Source organism: Marmota marmota, unplaced genomic scaffold (genome assembly GCF_001458135.2).
Source record: "Marmota marmota marmota unplaced genomic scaffold, marMar, whole genome shotgun sequence".
Classification (NCBI taxonomy): Eukaryota; Metazoa; Chordata; class Mammalia; order Rodentia; family Sciuridae; genus Marmota; species Marmota marmota.
The window spans coordinates 53,757,881-53,780,105 of NW_026000229.1; the positions used below are offsets into that span (position 1 = coordinate 53,757,881).

Sequence of the window (22,225 nt, forward strand, 5' to 3'; positions counted from 1 at the left end):
GGTGGAAGGATGGAAAGGCAGCGGAGCACAACAGACACTAGTATGGCAATTTGTAAATCAATGGATGTGTAACTGATGTGATTCTGCAATCTGTGTATGGGGTGAAGGTGGGAGTTCATAACCCACTTGAATCAAAGTGTCGAATATGATATGTCAAGAAATTTGTAATGTTTTGAACAACCCACAATAAAAAATAAAAAAAAAAAAGATCAACTCCACCATAGCAAAGATCAGAATTTTAAAATCCCTCATCTCTCTCTCTCTCTCTCTCTCTCTCTCTCTCTCTCTCACACACACACACACACACACACACACACACAGTCTCCAATCAAATGGAATCTGAAATTTACATTATTTTGGCACCAGCTGTATTCAACCAAAGTTCCATAGGAGAATTAAGCCCTCATAGCCCTAAGACATACATGATATGCAATAAGCTAACCTCTCCTACATCTAGAATGTTACTGTGTTCTGTGTCTTTGGGGAGAACTGAGGAAATAGTCACTTGAATCACTTTCTGTGTTCTGTGGTTCAAATAAGGAACTCGGGTTGCAAAAATAGTTGGGTAAGCTAGTACGTCATGTTTATTGTTGAAGCTAGTTTGAGTTGGGGTGTCTATTTTGGGACACTTTCAGAGATACAAACATCTTTTTGGAGTCTTGTTTCTTTCTTGTACTCCATCTATTGGTCAGTTTGCAATTTTAACAAAATTACTATAACGTCTGGCTCAATAAATGCAGATACCTATAGATTATCTGCTAAATCTCTTATCTGTTGATTCATTTCTCAGGCATTCAAAATGTGCTATACAATGATAAGAGGGTCAATCCACCAGGAAGATATAACTATTATAAACATGTGTATGAGTGATAATGGAGACTGAAAATACATGAAGGAGAAACAGACACAATTGAAGGGAGAAAGACACAATTTAATAAAAAGGATGATATACCATTACCACCATTAGAGGTGTTGGAAGTAGTGACTGGAAGACTAATATTATTGTTGAGATGATGATAGTCTTTACTTGATTTATAGATTCAATAAAATACCTATTAAAATCTCAACTGGCTCTCTTACAAGAGCTAATTATAAAATGCATGAGCCCACGAAAAATCTTAAAAGATGCAATGAGCCCACGAAAAATCTTAAAAAAGAAAAAAATAAACTGGAAGACTCACACTTCCCCATATCCAAACGTACTAAAAGGCTATAGTAAACAAGATCGCATGATACTGGCATAAGAATAAACACACATTATGGAATAGAATTTTGAGTCCAGAAGTAAATCCTCTTATTCATGATCAATTGATTTTCAACAAGAGTCCCAAAACAACTCAATGAGGAAAAAATAATCTTTTCAAAAGTGAAACTGAGATAATGAGTATCTACATACAAAAGATTGAAGTTGAAATTTAGCCATTTCACAAAATAAACATATTTCAAAAATTCATGGTGTACATTGTAAATATATTCAATTTGTATTTGTTTATTTAAATAAACAACATTTTAAAAGAAAAAAAAAAGATCGAAGTTGGACTTCTACCTTATGCCATACATAAAAACTTACTCAAAATAGACCTGAGTAAAAGAGTTAAAAATGTTAAATGTTAGAAAAAAACATAGATATAAATCATTGAGATCTTGAAGCAGGCCTGTTCAGATATGACAATGAAAGCATAAGCAATAAAACAAACTTTGTTTTAGATATGAATGATTTTGTTTTGGATAAAAACTCTGTGTTCATGCAAGACGTAATATGATTACATTATGAGAGCTGTAACCTACTTGGTGGATTAATCTATTTGATGGATTAATAATTTGAATGAATTACTGGGTGGTAACTGTAGGCAGTAGGGTGTGACTGGAGGAAGTAGGTCATTGAAATTTCATTCAGGGTATGTATATTGTCCCTAGAACCTTGTGCTCTCTCTGCTTCCCATCTGCCATGAGGTGAGCAGCTTTCCTTTACTAGGCCCTTCCACACAATATTCTGTCTCAGGCCCAGAGCAAAAGAATTGGCCAAATAAACTTCTCTAGGTTGCGTGTGTGTGTGTGTGTGTGTGTGTGTGTGTTGCTGGGGATCAAGTTTCCTGGTCATAGCAATGAAAATCTGACTAACACACAAATAAGACTAGACAGATTGGACTTCATTAAAATTAAAAATTTGGGGGCTTCAATGACGCTATCAAATTCTGCAAAATGGAATAAAATAGTTACACTTTAGATATATGTCAGGAACTTGTATCCAAAAAAACTTCTTACAAGTTAACGATAAAAATGACAACATAGTCCAATTGTAAAATGGGTAAAGATTTGAGTAGATGTTTCTTTGAAGAAATCCAAATGGCCAATGAGCATAGAAAAAAAATGTTCACCATTATTAATCATCAAGAAAATAAAAGTCAAACTCATAACAAGATACCACATCACACCTTTTAGAATGACTAATATTGAAAAACTAAATGATAAGCATAACAAGTATTAAAGAAAATGCTAGAAATTTTAGAATTCTTATACATTGCTGGTGGAAATGTAAAATGGTACAGCTACTTTAGAAAACTATTTGGCAGTTTCTCAAAATGTTAAAAACAAATATGACCCAGAAATTTCACTCCCTACCCAAGAGAAATCCAAACAAATGTATAACACAAAATTTAAACACAATGTTCATAGCGACACCATTCATTATAGCTAAAAATGAAAACAACTCAAATACCCACTGATAAATGAATAAATAAAATATTGTGTATTTATACAATAGAATATAATTCAGCAATAGAAGTACTGATACATTCTACAACATGGATGAATCTCAGAAACAATCAAATGCAAAAGACCACATATTGTTATGACTCCATTTATATGAAATCTCCAAAACAGGCCGTTTCAAGACACCAAAAATTGTTTAGTGTCTGCCAGGGGCTAGGAGGAGAGGGGAGGGGGGCAAAAAAACTTCTAATGGGTACAGGTTTCTTTTTAGGGTGTAGACAGTGGGAATGGTTGCATACAGTCTGTTAATATACTGAAATGACATTAAAGGATAAATTGTATAGTTTGTGAATGATACTTTGAAGCTGTTAAAAAAACAAAGATACTTGTGTTAGTCAGCTTTGCTTTGCTGTGACCAAGGTACCTGACAAGATCAACTTAGAGGGAGAAAAGTTTATTTTGGCTCATGATTTCAGAGGTTTAGTACATGGATCACTGTCACGATGGGCAAAGGTGCTACTTAAGCAGTTGAAGGGGAGAAATGAAGAATGTCCATGCACTTCTGCCCTTTCAATGTTTTATTCACTCAAATCACTCAATGCAATTTCACTCTATAGGCTCTTAATCAAGAAAATGACAATCCTCAATGCTAGGCACTGCAATAGACATAATCAATTCACAGCAAACAATTCCAAGTTAATTCTATGCACTGCAAACACACTTAATCATGATGGACTTATTACAGACATTCCCTCCCTCTGCATGGTTCAAGTACCAGATCTAGAAGTCTTAGGTCTTAGGCCTTAAGTCCAGCAGATGTACACTCACTCAGACCTCAGGAATCAGGTCAGGAACTGAGGGAGGCTTCTCCTGGTGTGGAGTAGACATCCAGTTGAGGAGACAGTCGTAAGGAGAAGTCACTATTCTCACCAGGGTCAGGAAGCTGCTGTAAAGTTTGAGAGCCATGATGACAATGCAGAGGATCAGGCAGATGATGAGAAGAGTTGGGATGTCACTCGAGGTCCTCATCAGGCTCTCTGGCGAGTGGACATCAGTACTGGCTGGCTCTAATATCTGTTCATTTGCTCCATTATTTATATTAAATTTGTGGGCTTCTGCCTGTCCTTTCCATCTCTATCAGCTATGACCAGGGTTTCTGGTGATGTCTTACATTTTAGAGTCAGGACATATGGTTTGGTGATTTCTGCCCTGATCTTGCACCTCTGACTCTTATCAGGGCAAAGGGAAATGACATGTGACTTCATCCTGACGCTTATCAGGGTTGTGGAAAGTGACTTGTCTTTTATCAGGCTATGTCTGATTGACATATTGGAGTGCTCTGTAGGCTGTGTCTGGTGGGACTGCAGGTTTATTTTAAAATGCAGTTGCTTAGGCTAAGGCCATCCTTACAATCACCAAGCCCATTGCTCTGGGCTCGAGGTGAGTGGGCAGAACATCATGGTGGAAGGGTATGCTGGAAGAAAGTTGCTTATCTCATGGTGGCCTCGAAACAAAAGGGGGTGTGAAGAAGAGACTGCAGGAAAGAGGTACCCTTCCAGTGATTCACCTCCTCCAGCCACACCATGCCTGGCTATAGTTATCATCCAGTTAGTCCATTTGGACTAGGGTGGGCTGATTAGGTTACAAATCTCGCAATCCAGTCTTTTCACCTCTGAACATGCCTGCATCAACACAGGAACTTTGTGGGGACATCATATCTAAACCATAACAGTACTGAACAGCTTTTACAAATCTGCTTTATCATGTACTGTCTATCAGCCCTCATTAATATCAATGTGGTTGTGAAATGAACTTTTAAAGACATCTAATGTAGAACCTCCCATTTAGAGAAGCCAAATTTCAACAAAGTAACTTTTAGTGAATTCTGAAACTTGTCATATTAGACAAATTAAGCCAAACTATTGAAAGTATGAGGTTAAAAAATAATTAAATTTAAAATAATAAAATAATAAAAAATAATTAAATTTAAAAATGTGTTTCACAACTACCAAAGTTTGGTTTTAAAAAATCAATAAATTAAAAACATGAAGAAATGAAAGCTTATCATCACTGGTATTTATTTTATTAACTTCAAGTGTTATGAAAAGAACTAAAGCAGTTTATTTGATTTGGCTGAACAAATTTTAATTACTTAAAAATAAAGCATGGTCATAGACATGGCATGCTTAGAATGCCTGCCCAGTGATTTAGAACTAATTACCAAGTATTATCCCATTGCTAAATCTTTACATTTGTTGTACTGAAGCTTGCCATATCACTCAGCGTAAGGTAAAACATATTTCTATTCTATTTCACAACCATACTTTCCCCCATATTTTAATGATAGCTAACTTAGGAAATTCTTATCCCATTATTTCCTAGGATAAAGATACAGAAACAAAGGTTCATATATAGGTAATTTATTGTGGAGTGGTTTCAGTAATGATGAGGAGTTAAGGAAGAAAGTTTGGGCAAAAAGAGAGTTAAACTGTAATGAAATTGGGGGGGAAAAGCCTTAGTTAATCCCGTAAGGAGCTGAGATAGCCTTTCTAAGTTGTTCCAAATTACAGCAAGAGGGCCTGATTTTTGCCTCCTACACTGACCAATCATTGGATAAGGGTTTCACCTGAGGAGTAGACATAAACTTCGGTAAAGAAATTTCTTTCAGTTGAGGGCAGTTCTTGGGCTATAAGTCAGTCAGGGGTAATAATTCTGGCAACTGGGGAAATAGGTGTCTTGGTCCTGACAAAGGTATCTGGATGGGACACCACAGTCCCCACCACAGTCCATCTTACAGCGTTTGGATCCATTTGCTTTGAATAAAACATTCACACCTGCTAGGTCTAAGCTCCTTTTGGTTGGTCTCTTTTCCTCACAAGAGGAAAGTCAGCAAGATGAGGTATAATCTCCACTACTATAGCTGATCTTGGGGCTGCAACTGTGAAAGGAACCTCTCTTTTTTGCTATTATCCATTCTGAATTCTGCTGAGCCTTTGCTAGAACCTCTGCTTGTCTAGGTGGTCACCTGTAGGGGGTGACCCATTCCCTTAATAGTGTGGAATCTGAACTCCCGCTCTCTCTGCCTCCAGGCCAAGGTGCTGTTTTGCTCCTGCATGGTCAAAATTAAGCAGGAGAAAGCCAAGAGGTGCCCTAGTGCATGATGTGACCCCAGTGGGTGGCATGGAGCTAAACGATTCTTTCCTTCCCCATTGTGGAGCAGGAGTCCAGCCCCAGAAGAACCTGTGCTTGCTGGAAATACAGCCACAAAGCATAGCTTGGTTCTCACATCTGGGGAAGTCAGAGCTTGAGAGTCCACTCCTTGCCCCACATGTCTTCTGTGTGTCTCACAGTATGATTACTGATGTCTCTGTGCGGACTAAATAAACTGACATTTCTTTCAAACTGCATCCTCTACATCTTTTCGGCATAGTGCTGACAACCAGAATACCAACATGTAATTTTAGAAATGCTGAGAAGTTCTCTAAAAATGGAGTATGCGCTCAGGAGCACTGTCTCCTTGTGTTAGCAAAGTTATTTGAGGACAAATCAGTCATGTTATTTTCTGCAAAGGAGTAGCTTAATTTTTAATGCACCAGGAGAGAAGATATATTCCACCTTAACTGCATAATTAGGGTGGAAATTTATTCAGCCAGATTTTTGCATCAGAAAAAATACACTATAAGGTATAAAATAGTGTTTTGTCCACACTGTACTGGTTGTTAAATATTTTGACTAGTACACTTTCAGTTTGAAAATTTGAAGGTAAATTATGGATATACTGTTGATTGTCTTTTCTGGAACCAAAGGCCAAGAACCAATCTGGAAGCCATTTAGAAATTATTTGACAGCATTGACCTCAAGTTCACCTCTGTTACTGAGTTAAATGCTTTGGTACACAAGAGTGGGATTGTTTTTTTTTTTTTGTTAGGTTGTCACGTTATCCACTTCATGTGCAATCCAACAGTCTATGTTTAATTTCAGATTATTTTTGTCTAGCATCTATCTAAATTATTGATTTTAAACAAAATACACTTTTAACTGTGACTTTTGCTCCTATACAGTTACCAGGAAAATGCAGAGGCTGATCAAATCACCTATATGGAAATGAACATATATCTTCTTATCAGTTCTTTAAAAATATGTAGACATGTAGTAATGCATAACCATTGTTGTCTCACTTATGAAAGCAAACGAAGTTAAATTGGAAAATATTCTTTGAGATAATGATATATTTTATTAGTCTAGAGTAGTTCATTTCTACTTACTTAGGTTTATGGATAAAACTTATGGGTATGAGAGGAACAGTGTGAAAATAAAATAAAATAAGAATTTATCTGCAACCTAGTTTACTGTATTTAATAACTGTTCTTCCCCCAATGCATATGCTCCACAAGACAAAACAAGTGTCTATTTCTGCCTTCCACTAGGGTTTGAAAGCCTGGCACAAAGATGCTCAATTCACATATGTCAAACTCATGAATGCACAAAGTTTTCGTTACTCATCTGATACGCCACACGGCAGCTGATTTCTTGTCTCCTTCTCTGTCTCCTTTTGGTTATTTTCTTTCTCCTTTTCCCACTCTCCGCAGCCTCTTCTGTCTCTTGGTCTTTCTTCAGTTTCTTCTGTTCTTCCCTCCCTTCCCTTCTTCTCCCCCTCAGGGTAGAACACAGCAAGTAGTTTGAGATGCACATTAGAAAGTGGTTAGTGGCAAAAAGAGCTGAAGTTTTATACACAATCACATTTTCTATTCCTCCTTTTTAAAAAATTTAATCTTTTTCAACAAAATCCAGAAAATCCTGACTTTACATGACTGTTTAATATTTTAAAAAGGTATTCACCCTTTTACAAGAGTGTCTCATGAATTAGAACAAGGAATCCATAACTGAAAACATTCTCATCCTGTCCCTGTCTCACTGGGCATGACTTCTAAGCGAATCTGACCTTTCCCAGTCCCCAGTCTGTGATGGATAATCTCTGCATTAAAGTTAACCTAAGACTATAAGCCTAACTTCCCATTTCCAAAGACAAAACTGGGAGACCTTTCTGTTTTGTCTAAGATCAGGGGCATAAGAGGATGCAGGTTTTTTCCAGTGTCAGCGGGGTGGCTGGCATGCTGGCAGAGCGTCTGGGGTGGAGTTATTCAGTCAGGCTGAACACCCCAGAGGGAACTGGGTTTTTCAGGTGCACAAGGGAGATCCGAGAGTCTCAGTGAGTTCATGGCCACTTGCCTAGATGGCTACTAGGTTTGTCCTATTAGTACTGAGGCTGGGGGACAAAAAGACAGTCATTGTAAGGAATAAATAATCAGGTCAGATTCGAGAGATGAGAGCTGATTCAAGAGGAAAAAACTGAAATACTGATACCTCCAAAGCCCTTCCCCCTCCTCCTACAACCTGTTGCCAGGGTGACCTACCTTCAGGGAATTGGTTTTCCCGGCAGGGAGTTGTATAAGTGGTTAATTAATGCCTCCTGCGCTGCTCCCTACCTGACTGGATCACTCCATCTTTGGCCCACCTTATGGTCACTAGTCACAGCAGGATGGGAAAGAGAGGCCATGAGAACAAAGGGAATCTAAAATGTATAAAAGGGGCAAGACACCCCCACTTCTTTGGATACCAGCTCTGGATCCCCTTCTTCCTTCCAGGACAAGTCTGCCTCTGTTCTATCCCTTAAATAAAACTTGCTTTCTATGCGTTTCTTGTGTGTTCTTTACATCTGGGGAAACAGAACTCGGCCCTGATTGACTCATCCATCACGAGCTTCAGTAGGACCAGCAGGAGTAGTCTCAGCTTTTATTAGGGGCAATGAGGCATTCAGGAACTGGTTGCCCAGGTTCCCAGAAATCACTTAAAAAGATATCATGGGAAGCCCATTTTACTTCTTCATTTCAAATATCATATTGATGCTTAAATTCAAACTGACTGGAAGAATAGAGGCTCGTCCAGCAGCAGAGCTGTTGGTAAGGACGAGGGAAGCAAGCTAACAGATAGAAATGACTCTGTGGTGAGCTCCCAGACAGGATCTTACTCTTCTGCCTCCTCCTCACAGTCTCCCAAACTTCCATCCACAGCTGCTGTCCCCTCATCCACACTGTGATGGCTTCCCATCCCTGTCCAGTGGTGGCTTAGCTGGACAAGGGATCTTGAACAAGTTATTTCTTTGAGTCTCAATTTCTTCTTCTATAGGATGGGGAAAAAAAATGTTGCACCTAAGCTCACATATGAGATGGAATAATCCAAGAAAAGGACCTAATGAAAGTGCTCATTAAATACTGCTACATCCAAAATTCTACTCCCCAAAGAAGAAAATGTTATAAGACTAAAACTCTCTAAATTGCAAACCCAATTTTATTTTCCAAATGTAAAAAAACTTGCCTTATTTCTCAGTTGCCTTGACATGTTCCAGCCACACATTATGTGTTATGAAATAAGTGATTTAAATGAAAATTTAATTGAATGTCCATAGCACTAAACTCAAATGAGTTCTTTTTGAAAGATTAAGAAATGAAAGAAAAAAATTCTAGTATTAACATTATACATTGGGAGATATTTTAATTATAACAAAAATTTATGTATATATTTACATTTATAGAAAAAATACTTTAACAACATTTTATCTTTAGCTACAAGGATGAGTAACAAACCAAAGGTGAAAGCATAGAGTACTCCACATCCTGGTGGTCCTTAAGTTCCTGTTTAAATACTTCAAAAACGTTTATGACTATTGAGAAATGTTATTATCAATATTTACGAGTTTCCATCATATAGTAAGTATTCACTGCTTTAATTTTAAAGAATTATATAAAAAATATAATTATATTAAAATATAATGACTATGTGTATTATGGATTAGGCGAAAAGCTACTAAATAACTAATTGTGTTTTGCCTTATAAGTGGAGACTTTAGCCAAGGTTAATCTTTCTTATTTGACTTGGAAAGCCAAAGCTGACCATATGGTAGGGCCCTTGGATCAGATGAAACAACTAAAGCACAAGAAAATTTGTTTTTATTATAATTACCTACTTATACCTTTCCTTTCCCACCAAAAAAACTGTCTTGTTCTGCATTCTCAGCTTAAATTATAGATTTAACGTATGATATGTGTCTTAGCTTTCATAGAACTAAGATGATACACTATTTTATATGATAATGAGAGTTAAATTTTTATAAGAATGTAAAAGCTATGAAAGTTTAATGCACCATGATGCTCTGCTTTTATTTAGAGAAGATAATGCTAAGTGAAGTTAGCCAATCTCAAAAAACCAAATGCCGAATGTTTTCTTTGATATAAGGAGGCTGATTCATAGTGGGGTAGGGAGAGGGAGCATGGGAAGAATAGATGAACTCCAGATAGGGCAGAGGGGTTGGAGGGGAAGGGAGGGGACCTGGGGTTATAAATGATGGTGGAATATGATGATCATTCTTATCCCAAGTATATGTATAAAGACACGAATTGGTGTGAATATACTTTGTAAACAACCAGAGATATGAAAAATTGTGCTCTATATGTGTAATAAGAATTGTAATGTATTCCGCTGTCATATATTAAAAAAAAAAGTCATGTTGCCTGCTTAGACAATTGTTGTATTTGATAATGGCGCCTCCTTGTGGAGAATTATCAGCATTTCAGGCTTCCAAAATGCAAGCTTTATGCTACCAAGGAAATACATTGTTGGCTGCGGACCTCTGACATCCAGAAATCAGCAAGAACTTAAGGATCACCAGGATGTGAGTAATTCTATGCTTTCACCTTTGGTTTGTTTTTCATCCTTGTAGTTAAAGATAAAACATTGTTAAAGTTTTTTTGTTTTGTTTTGTTTTTTGTCCATTCAAATCAAGTGTATGGTCTTCAAAGAGCAAACAAGGGAACTCAAAATTGCTTTTATTTTAAACAGTCCATATAGTGGGACCCTTGAGCATATTAAATTTTGAAGATATATTTTTTTATTAATCTAGTGAAGTAATTTTTCTACTTTTACCCAGAGAGTATGTTCTTCTAAAAAATAAAAAAAAAAAAGGTAGCCTTCTTTAACAAAGTGGAATGCTTTGGGAGACAGATGCTAGGCATCCAGATGAGCCCGCTCAATTTTGTCAGTGAACATGATAACAAATATTAGTATATGGTGGTTTCTGCTTTCTTAACTAAAGCCACAGGAAGCCCTAGCTGCAGAGAAGTCAGGAACATGCAAAAGGGGGTATTATAATGATATTGTCCTCTGCTTTCCCTCATATCTGTAAGACCTAATGAAAGTGCTCAATATTGGGTGCAAAAATGACCTAAATCCAACAAAGAGGTATCATACAACAAAATGATTAACTATAAAAAATAGTCCTGGCTTATAATGTAACTGAATTTTCCCCCCAGGATTTTTTCTAACTAGTTAAACACACAACTCAGAAGGGTTCCTACAGTAAGTAACTCTGTCTTCTCTTGGAGGCTAGGAGGCAGAAAAGGCAGTACCCCTAGCCTACAGACCCCCACAATCCAAGGGTCCACTATATTCAGCAAACCAGCAAATGATTTCACTCCCTTCAAGACAAAGAAGAGGGACTTGCTCTTCATTCTTCAACATAGACTCTTTAAATGCTCTTTTGAGATTATCTTTATTATACATTTTTTTAAAGTAATGTGTCCTTGGGCTGGCTTGTGGCTCAGTGGTAGAGTGCTCACCTAGCACGAGTGAGGCACTGGGTTCGATCCTCAGCACCACATAAAAATGAAATAAAGACATAATGTCCACCTATAACTAGAAAATAAATATTTTTTGAAAAAGTAATGTGTCCTTATTACAAAAATATAATAGAGAAAATCATTAGAAACTAAGGAGTATCTATAATTATATTGTTTGGTTAAAATATTATTATTTGGTAGATATTTGCCCAGATTTATTTTAATGAAAGTTTATTTTTAAAATTGAAGTTACTCTAAATATAATATTTTACAACAGATTTTTGTTCTTAATAAAACATTAGAGGTAAAATTTCATATTAATGAACAGATTATATGATAAAACCCAGCATTTACTGGCTGTTTATGCAGGTATTGTGCTAAGAGCTTTATGTGCATTTTATATTATGTAAGTTATTGTATGTTTCTTCTTAGTGCTGTTTTTCAGATCTTGGTAATGGGAGGTTGTCTTCTCACATTGAAAAGGCAGCTGAAGTGATTGGAATTTATGGACCAGCATATTATAAGGGAGAACCTGTGAAGAAAAGTCTGTGTGGGGATTGCTCTTCTTCATTGGTATTAGATTTTTGGGTTGCACGCATTTGTGTGTGTGTGTGTGTGTGTGTGTGTGTGTGGTGCTGGGGATCAAACCCAGAGCCTTGTGCATGCAAGGTAAGCACTCTACCAACTGAGCTACATCCCTAGCCCTTATGGGCTACACACATGTAGAATAAATCACCATGAGGCCTAGATGAGAGAGGTTACTGTAGGACTGAGAGATGAACAGACAAACCTAAAAACACACTTGGCAGGATGATGGCAGAATTACAGTCCAGCCAGAGAGGACAGATCTCCTTGAGAACCTCAGACATTCATTTAGGACCATGCCCCCAAATACCTAACACCATGTAGCTATTTTTTAAAAGATTTTTTAAAAGAGAATAAGGACATTTTCAACATATCATATGGAAGAATTTCCAAGATACATTGTAAATGAAAAAAAAGCAATGTACAGAATAGTTTATAGTTGGATAACTTTTGTGTACTAAAGGGAGAAAATTAAGAAAATATGCCTTCACTTGCATTAACACAAAGAATCAAAAATTAATTATGGTTATTTAGATATGAGGTGACCCCACAAAAGCTCATGTGTGAGGCAATGCAAGAATGTTTGCAGGTGAAATGATTATCATGAGGTGTGGCCTAACCAGTGGAGAGATTAACCGGTCTGTAACTGTTGGCAGATATGGTGTGGCTGGACGAAGTGGGTCTCAAGGGATGTGACTTTGGGGGTTATATTTAATCCTTACTGGGCAGAGCTTGCTCTCTGTTTTCTGGTCGCCATGTCTTGAGCTGCTTTCCTCTGCCACGCACTTCCACCATCCTGTTCTGCATCACCTTGTGTTCAGAGCCATGGAACCTGCTGACCATAGACTGAAACTCTGAAACTATGAGCCAAGCTAAACTTCCTCCTCTTAAGTTATTGTTGTCAAGTCTTTCGGTCACAGTGACTAAAAAGTTGGCTAAAACAGTAGCTTTTCAACATATATTTGTTGAAGGATAGTTTGGCTAACTATAGGATTCTTGGTTGACAGTTGTTCTTGGATGTGTCATCCTACTACCTTCTGGCTGCCATTGTTTCTGATGAGAAGTCGGCTATTGATCTTAAGTTTCCTTGTATGTGGTAGTTTTTCTCTTACTGCTTTCAAGAATTTCTTTTCCTTTTTTTCTTTCAGCAATTTTACTGTGATGTGCTTGTGTGTATCTCTTTGTGTTTATCTTACTTGAAGTTCATTGACTTTTTTTTTAATGTGAAGATTAATTCTTCAAATTTGGAAAGTTCACAGCCATTATTTCTGTTAGAGTCTGATGGCACCTGGCAAATGTTAGAGTCTGTAAACAAGTCTGGATGGCGCCTGGCATTTTGCCAGAGGGAGTGGTTTGTGAAGTAACTCCAGCGAGCCATTAAGTGTGGAGATTCCTTATTGGTTGACTGCTGTATCTAGTTTATGTTAATTAAGATAAGCTGTGTGGAATGTATATATGCCGCTCCTGTCCTACAATAAACGGCTCCCACTCCTGCTGTATCAAGGTACACAAGTTGTTCGTCACCCCCCGGTTATTTTGCTACAGCCAGACTGCAGCAATTTCAAGTATTTTTTCCAGCCCTTTTTGCTCTCTCCTCTTCATCTGAAAGTCACATTAGATATACATTGGGGCACTTAATAATGTCTTTTTTTTTTTTTTGTACTGGGGATTGAACCCAGGGGCACTCAACCACTGAACCATATCCACAGCCTTACTTTGTATTTTATTTAGAGACAGGGTCTCACTGAGTTGCTTAGTGCCTCTCCATTGCTGAGGCTGCCTTTGAACTCATGATCCTCCTGTCTTAGCCTCCCAAGCTGCTGGAATTATAGGCATGTGCTACTGCTCCTGGCTTCCTTTAGGTCCTTGAAGCTCCATTTGTTTTTCTTCATTCTCTTTCTCTCTGTTCTTCATGTTGCATTACCTCTTTGAACTATATTCAAGATCACTAATTATTTCTTCTGCCAGTTAAAATTTACTGTTGAGACCCTCTAGTAAATTCTAAATTTCAGTTATTATACTTTTCCAACTCCAAAATTTTCATGTCTTTTTATGATCTTCGTCTCTATTGATATTCTCTATTGATGAAACATTAACATGCCTTCTTTTACTCCTTTAAGCATAGGTTTTCAAAAATTACTTGAACATATTTAATAATGGCTACTGAAAAATCTGACATCTGTTCCCTCTCACAAACAGTTCTTACCGCCTACCTCCTGTCCCCCATGGGGCATTATTTACACATTAAAAAATATTTTTAGCTGTAGATGGGCACAAGACCTTTATTTATTTATTTATGAGGTGCTGAGAATTGAACCAGTACCTCACACATGCTAGGCAAGTTCTCTGTCACCAAGCCACAACCCCAGCCCTCATTTACACATTTTTATTTCTGTTTATGTCTTACACATTTTGGTTGTTGTTATTGTTGTTGTTACATATTGAACATTTTAGATAGAACCAAGGAGAGAGAGGGCTGGGAAGAGCCCTTCTGGAGAAACTATGTAAAAGCTCTGGACACACGTTCCCCCTGCTCCTTCTCTGGGGCTTGTCATTGTGGTTTGCCTGTTCATTTAGTGATATGGTGGCTGGACTATTTTGGTACAGTGTGATGCCTCTGGTGTTGTTCCTCAGCATGGCCTTGGTAGGCCCACAGTCACCCACAAGATGACAGTTTCTGTAGGACTGTCTCTTTTCCTCATGACATCTAGTGGTTAGATGTTACTAATTCTTCCCTATTTGCTCCATTGTTATTGACAATGCTCTAAGTCATCAATTGCTCCTGAGTCTGACCCAATGGCATGGTTTCTGAGGTCAGGGTTAGCCCCCCAAAAGGCTTTTCCTAGCTCTCCCTTTTCCTGATCCTCCCTGGTAATCTAGACGGTCTATGATTTAGCTTTTCTTTCTCAGGAAGCTCTTAATTGCTTATCACCAAAATGCCATTGTTTTTGAGAATGACTTTAGACTCGAACTTTCCCATTCTGTGTTTCAAATAAAATTAGTTTCTTTCAGTAAAACTTCATAACCCTTTGTGAAAGGCCTGTCTCTCTAGCTGGGCAAATTCTCTGAGCTGAAGATCTGACATCGGGGACAGGGACAATGGCCTGCTTCTTTTGAAGTGACACCTTCTTTTAGAAGCAGGGCACTGAGTGGGAGCGCTTGTCCCCTGGTCTTCTCAGCTTGCCTATCCTATTATAGAATCACAGTCATACAAATGAACTGGGTTCAGGGTAGTCATGGCCCCAGTATTCTTAGCATAGTGAAACTGGGGTAGAACATCTGTCATATGAGTAGGGTAAGGAGGAAGACGAGCACCCCTAACATCTTGGCTATGTTCACCTTTTTTTTTGCAATATGCAACTGGAGAGATGAGTCATTCTCATGACCTGCCTTTCTCTGAAAAACACCATAGTCTTTGGGTGCTGGGAGAAGTCTATGCTCTTGGCTATACACACCTAGAATGGAATTTCTGTCATACTGAGCCGGAAGCAGGGAAGAAATGGTGGATATAATTCAAATGCTGCAGATTTATTACTCATGTCTGAGTTTTAGTAGACTTTTCTTGAATAAATAGTCCTTCATTTTCTGTTTGCCCTTAGATCAATTCCAAGAGATTTTAACTGGTTGGTTTTTCAATAATTTTCGTTAGTTATAGTCATTTCACTGTGGATCAAGTCCACTAAGCCTGTCACTGTCATTCCAGAAGGGAAACTCCCAGTGTGTGTTTTATATATCGTTTTGATTTATTGATCCAACAACATAAAAGCATGTCCAATAATAAAAAAATAATAAGTTTTAAAAAGCAGCCTGAGATAGTCTTATGAGTGTGGCCACAGTCCTCGGTGGTGTGGAAGTGGGAGACAATTATTCAGCAAATTATGAATGTCAATCTACAGACAGATTGATGGATGCCTGGATGGAAGCCAGTGTGGACGAATGACCATGATTGAATCATGTTCACCAAAACCTTGCCCTTAACCCGTCCTTAGACCCCAGATGCTGCTGACTTAATTTTTTCCCCCAATCTGGCAGAATAGGGGATTGGTGGGGAAAAACTGAGTTGCAGAAAAATAATGACTTTCTTTTTTTTTTTTAAGAGAGAGAGAGAGAGAGAATTTTTAATATTTATTTTTTAGTTCTTGGCAGACACAACGTCTTTGTTTGTATGTGGTGCTGAGGATCGAACCTGGGCCGCATGCATGCCAGGCGAGCACGCTACCGCTTGAGCCACATCCCCAGCCCAATAATGACTTTCTTATGCTTCTAAAACTATGGATTAGGACTTAAATCAATAAAAAGTATAGATCATTCCTGTGGTGATTATGGTTGAAAGGAGGGAGCTGAGGGAAAGAAAAGGGATAGGAGCGAGTTTGTTCCTCTCGAGAGCTTAGAACATGTTTAAATGTTCATAAAAGGGATTTGGTTCAGCAGGAAGGTTAAGGATACCAGAGAAAGGTTAGTTTGTTAGGTTTAGTGACTAAAATATAAAACTACAGACATATCTGATGGCTTCTATTTTCTTGGCAAAGTAGGAGCAAAGATCATCTCCCAAGAGGATAGAGTCAGTTAAATGATTGAGTGTCGAATGTCTGAAGGTCAAGAACATGCGCAAAAAGAGTGAGTTGACAAATGAAAAGATTCAGATTGTTGGGCGGTGGGGGGCAGGGTCTGGCAAAGCTATGGATTTTAGCTGCAGACAGTACTAATTGATACGACTTTATAGTTTTTCTCCAACTGTGCTCAGCTGCTCTGAGCAGGAATAGAGAAGATGGAATATTGGGATCATCATCCAAAGGGTTGAGATTATTCCAGAAAACAACTGCTCAGAAACTTTTCATATATTTAAAAAGCACGTATCTTGAGCCAGGCATAGTGGTGTACATCTATAATCCCAGTGACTCAGGAGGCTGAGGCAGGAGGATTGCAAGTTTGGGGCCAGCCTCAGCAATTTAGTGAGACCCTAAGCAACTTAGTGAGGCCCTGTGTCAAAATAAAAACTAAAAGGGCTGGGGATGTGGCTCAGTAAGCACCCCTGGGTTCAATCCCTGGTACAGTAAAATAAAATAAAATGGCACACATCTTTTATAGCTATAGCTATTCTCCAAACTAAGCAAATCCTTTCTTTTAAATTTTATGATATCTATTTTTTAATCCTTTTGATAGTTGTCTTTGTATTCCCTGTCTCTTTTCCAGATTTCCTACTAACTTTTAAACAAGAGAGGCTCTAAATGGTTAAGAGACCACTTCTTGCAACTATCTGCCAAGTACAAATATTACTTTTAGCACTTACTAGCTGTGTATTCTTAGGCAAATCATCTAACACCTCTGTGCCTCAACTTTCTCATCTGTAAAATGGGAGAAAGAATAATAACAATATCCTCTTCATAAATTTGCTCTAAATATTAAATTAACTAATGAACTATCTAGAGTACTACTTGTGTTTATTATTATTGCAACCCAAATGAAATACTCAAACCAGAACAGAGTAAGACATAAGGGATTACATTCTGGCATATGCATCCCGATATTCTCTTTCCCCTTCTCCCACTAAGTTGTATAGTAATTGCACACTCACGGTAAACATGAGGAAAGAACTAAGACTCATTTATTTGAGAATCATTCTCCTTCTTTTATTCAAGATATGAAACCATATTGGTTCCATGGGACCAGATTTATTGCTGACCTTTATCTGAATATCTTGTGTTTACAAATTCATCTCCTTTCTTTGATAACCTATTCTGAAAATGCTGTAGCTTTTCTTTCCCACAAGTAAATTAAGAATCCTGATTAGGGATGATTCTCATAAAGCACTAAGCCCTCAGTTGGGCAGTAAGCAGTCCCCATGCTGGTACTGTGATTTCTGTCCCTCAGTAGCCTTGGCACCAAGGAAACTGACTTACATAGAGTAGCAAACGAAACGGTAACTGATGATGATGATGGAAACATAAGTTCTCCTCCTTGCTTTCCCTGCATGTAGCCTTTCAAGGAGGACCAGAAGGTAGACAAGGGAACACAGTACTTTAAGTCCCAACCAGGACCGTAGTGAAATTTGAGTTCTGCCAACCAATAGTTGTATATCTTCAAATGAAAAAAATAAACACTCACAACATTATAAATAGTTCAGTAACTGACTAGCAACATTCTCCCTATTGCCAACCAAGATTCTTGGAGCCACTAACAGAGTGGTCTCACTCACAAGCCACTCCTTCCTTAAAACTCCCTTCTACTGAAAAAGGAGGGGGAATTAATTTTCTTCCTTGAAGTCCTTCATGCTAACCTTGGAATGTCCAATCTTAGATTTTCTCTTTACTAACCAGGAAGGTTTATTTCACATCACATTTGAGTTTGCTTGTTTTTTTTCCTTTCTTCTCAGACAAAACCCTACTTTACACCATGCCACCTCCTAAGGTCTCTCACTTTCTTTCTGCTCTTTGTTCATATTGGCTGAGTCCTCTTCTATGGTATGTTTTAAAACTGGAAGACTTTATCATCTCTCCCTAAATCCCAGAAAATACTTCCATTTTCACACAATGCCAAAATACCCCCTCCCCCACCTTTAACAGGCAATGCATGTTACATGTTAGCCCTGTGCTGTTAACGCTATATTTTTCATGAAAATAATAGAGAGATTATCTCATCTACTTTGTACTATATTGAGTGTAGCAAATGTATGCAGATAATTTATATACTTTGGATTGTGATGATACCCAGAGAAGCAGAAAAAAAAAAAAAACATGTTTTGCTCTAACAGGAATCATGTATTTCCATCTTTGATTACAAAAGTCACACAAAGACTTAAATTCTAATAAACAACTTTAAATACAAGAAAAAATGCTGGCTATTTCATATTGAAATCTTCATAGAGAGCTGAAGACTTTTCATACCAGGTTCTTATTCAGTTAAGGCTGTGAAATATTGAAGAAAAGAGGAACAGGGTAGCGAGAAGGAAAGAGGGAAAAAAACAGAAAAAACATCTTTTAAAATTCTGAGCAAATGATTCTGTGTACAGTGACATTCAATATAAGAAATTTCACATAGACAAATCCTAAATTGTGCTTTTGAATTATTGTAAAAAGCATCTCAATTCTCACATTTCTGAAGACATCTGCAATTTGCTTTGAGGTACCTCTCCAACTTTACACCTTTGTTTTTAATGCCCTCTTTCATATAGTAGTCTCACACCTATTCTTCCTTTTGGTAAAGATAACAATATTTTAAACAGGTCATGTCTATAAAGCAGCAATCAGCTACTTAAAAAAAAAAAAAGATATGCTCAACTTCCAAAATGTAGGAGAGCATGAACCTCTTGAAAGCTCTGTTGATTATTCCAACAATGTGGCCACTTCTCAAACTATTTTTAGAATTTCTCTTTGGAATTATCTTCAATTAGTTAAATGCCATTTAGGAAAGCCAGTCTTGGTACTTAATAGCATCACTTACCCTGTTCAATCAATTTGACTTCAAATTACAGTTTGGGTGGGATCTAAAAAATCAAATTTAATGTCAAAAAACAAAAGGTTTTTCTACTATGAAAGTTATTATCTTTTTAAAATGTGAAAGCCTTCTGAAAATGGCATCCTAAAAGTTATCATAAAGGAGAGTAGCAGGTTAGAGTAAGGGTAAGCTTCCAAATTTCCCAAGACAGGTAATTGGGATGGGTGGGGTGGCAGGAAGAAGGGTGGAAGGGAGAGTCATTTTTATGAATAATCTTGGAATACTTTTTGAACAGTCATATTTCTTTATGCTATCTGCCCTTCAGATGGTTAAGTTTTATGTAGTAATTAACCAACTTTCAAAATCCAACTTTTCAGAATCCCCAAATGGTTTCAAAATAAGATCTGAATTTAAAATTTCCCACAAAGATTACAAGGATGGAAAGAAGTGCACCAATTTATGTAAGGATAAGAATTTTCTGCTCGCAAACCTAAGCACCCCTAAGCACCTAAGCATGGTCAGAGGTGCAAGTTCTAGAATCTAAAGATTTTCGTTCAATGCTGGTGATATAGAGGGGCCTTCAAGCAGCTCTGAGGGTCTCCATTCAATCCTGAAACTATGTATTTGAACACATACTGGTTGCATTCAGTGATTTTTGCTTTGTTTCACAGTGTGATTCCTGTAATATGAGCTTTTCAGTAATTGTGAATTTCATTTGTGTCTTTTTTTTTTGGCACTTAAGTTCACAATGCTTGGTTGTGTGGCTTAAGATTGTTTTAATTTTTGCATTTTACATTCCTTTTGGCACTTTCTGAAGAAGGGGACATTGTTTTTATGTTGTTTGGGGGGAAGTGGCAACCCGCCCCCTCTCTTTAGTTTTAAATGTTTGGCTTTATGAAATCCATGATTCTCCCTGGAATCTTGTATCATTAAATGAAGGGGTGGAAGTTCGCCTTCAAAAGCTGTCCATCCCAGCCCTTTTTAGAGGCTAGTATCTCCGGCTTCAGTTTTAGGCTGTTTGGCTATTGCTGTCACAGGTTCTGGTGGTCCCTCCCTGCAGAAAAGCACAACTGGGTTTTTGCGGGCCCACATGGCCACTTCACCTCCGGCCCCACTGGCGGTGTTAGAGGAGGACATCCTGCTGCAAGCCCCTAGGCGGTTTCGAAGGCGATTACGGCTTCTGGCCTGCAAACCCTGACCCTGGCTGGGTAGGAAAGCGTCCACATTTCTAGTCCGGTACCCCTCCTCGCGGTTGCGCCCTAGAAGCATGGAAATGTTGGGGTTGCGAATGGCATAGATGACAGGGTTGATAGCCCCATTGGCCCAGGTTAACCAGACAGCCACCACGTTGAGGAGAGAAGGGGCCTGCGTGGCCTGGGCCTGCCGGGTCGCGGCCAGCAGCACCAGGAAGCAGTACGGGCCCCAGCAGCAGATGACGAAAACAATCATGATGAGCACGGTGGTGGCAGTGCGCACCTCGCTGAAGAAACGCAGCACACGCGCGTAGGTGGTCATTGGCCTCACGCGCACATCCGACAGGCGAACGGTCTTGCAGATGTGATAGTGACAGAAGCACATGAGCAGGAAGGGCAGCAAGTAGCAGGCCACCACCAGCCCCACGCTGTAGGCCGCGCCCAGCTGCGCGGGGTCTGGAGAGGTCCGGTAAAGGCAGCCATGGAAGGTCTGCACTGAGGAGGGCTCCCGGGATCCCCCAAACAGTTCCCAGGGCAAGGAAAAGCCTAGAGCCACCAGCCAAGCGCCCGCCAGGAGCTGCAGGGCGCGGCGCCGGCCGATCTTCTCCCGGGGCGGCCGCACGATGGCGCAGTAGCGGTCCAGCGAAATGAGGGCCACGCTGAAAGTGGACACGATGCCGAAACACGAGCTGAAGAAGCGACTCGCTGCGCAGAAGCCGCGCCAAGGCCCCGCAGCGACTTCGGGCGCCGAACCTCCGTGGGGAATGAAGAGGTCTAGGAAGGCAGCGGGGAGGCAGAGGAGCGCCGTGAGCAGATCCGACAGGGACAGCGACAAAATGAAGGCATTGGTGACGGTGCGAAGCTGCCGGTGCTTCACGATCACCCCCATCACCGCGCAGTTGCCTAGGCTAGATAGCAGGAAGATGAGCAGCAGGACGAGCGCCTGAGCTGCCACCGCTGCCCCGTGCGATAGCACCGGCGCCGCCTCCGGGGCCCAGCGGCCGGCCTCGCCGCCGCCACCCGCACCGCCCCGCCGCCCGGGCCTGCCTCCGCCGCCGCCGCCACCTGGAGCGGCAGCACTGCCTCCCCCGCTGGCGTCGCTCTGGTTCCCAGTGCCGCGGCCGCTGCGGTCGCCACAGTGCTGAAGGAGAGCACGGCCAATGTCGCCGCGGAGGAAGTCCCGCCAGGCGAGCCGGCCGCGGAGGGGGCGCCGGGATGTGGGACGCCCGGCAAGGCCATGCTCACTGGTGGGCGGGCCGGCGGCGGCCGCGGATGCTCCTCCATGGGGCCCCGCGGAGGCCGCGGATCTGTTCATCCCGCACCGGGGAGGCGGCCGCTGGGCCAGAGAGGTGGCTTGGGCCGGGGGAGCGGCCGCTGCGGGGAGTCAGGCTGGGCGGGAGGGGTGACGGTCGCCGAGGACCCGGCGGAGCCTTTGACGTGGGCTCCAGGCGTTGCCGTGGGAACCGCGTGTTTACGCAGGAGCGCGGGGCGGGACGCCAGCCCAGTACCCCAGAAAAGCCAGCCCCTGACACCCCGCCTTTCCCTGAGGTTACCCAGCCATTGGTTTGAGCTTCAGAGTGCCAGCCAGGTTGGCCTCCTAGGGAAGGAGACCGGCCCGCATACTGTGGA

General features: G+C 40.0%; 1 protein-coding gene across 1 annotated transcript; it reads right to left on the reverse strand.

Annotated features, from left to right (window-relative positions):
• Positions 1-17,630: 17,630 nt before the first annotated feature.
• On the reverse strand, positions 17,631-22,036 carry Gpr135 (G protein-coupled receptor 135). Its single transcript, XM_015480944.2, is given in 2 exon segments — positions 17,631-21,710; positions 21,713-22,036. Coding segments are annotated over 2 exon segments (1,494 nt in total). The 5' UTR covers positions 21,881-22,036; the 3' UTR covers positions 17,631-20,384.
• Positions 22,037-22,225: the final 189 nt, after the last annotated feature.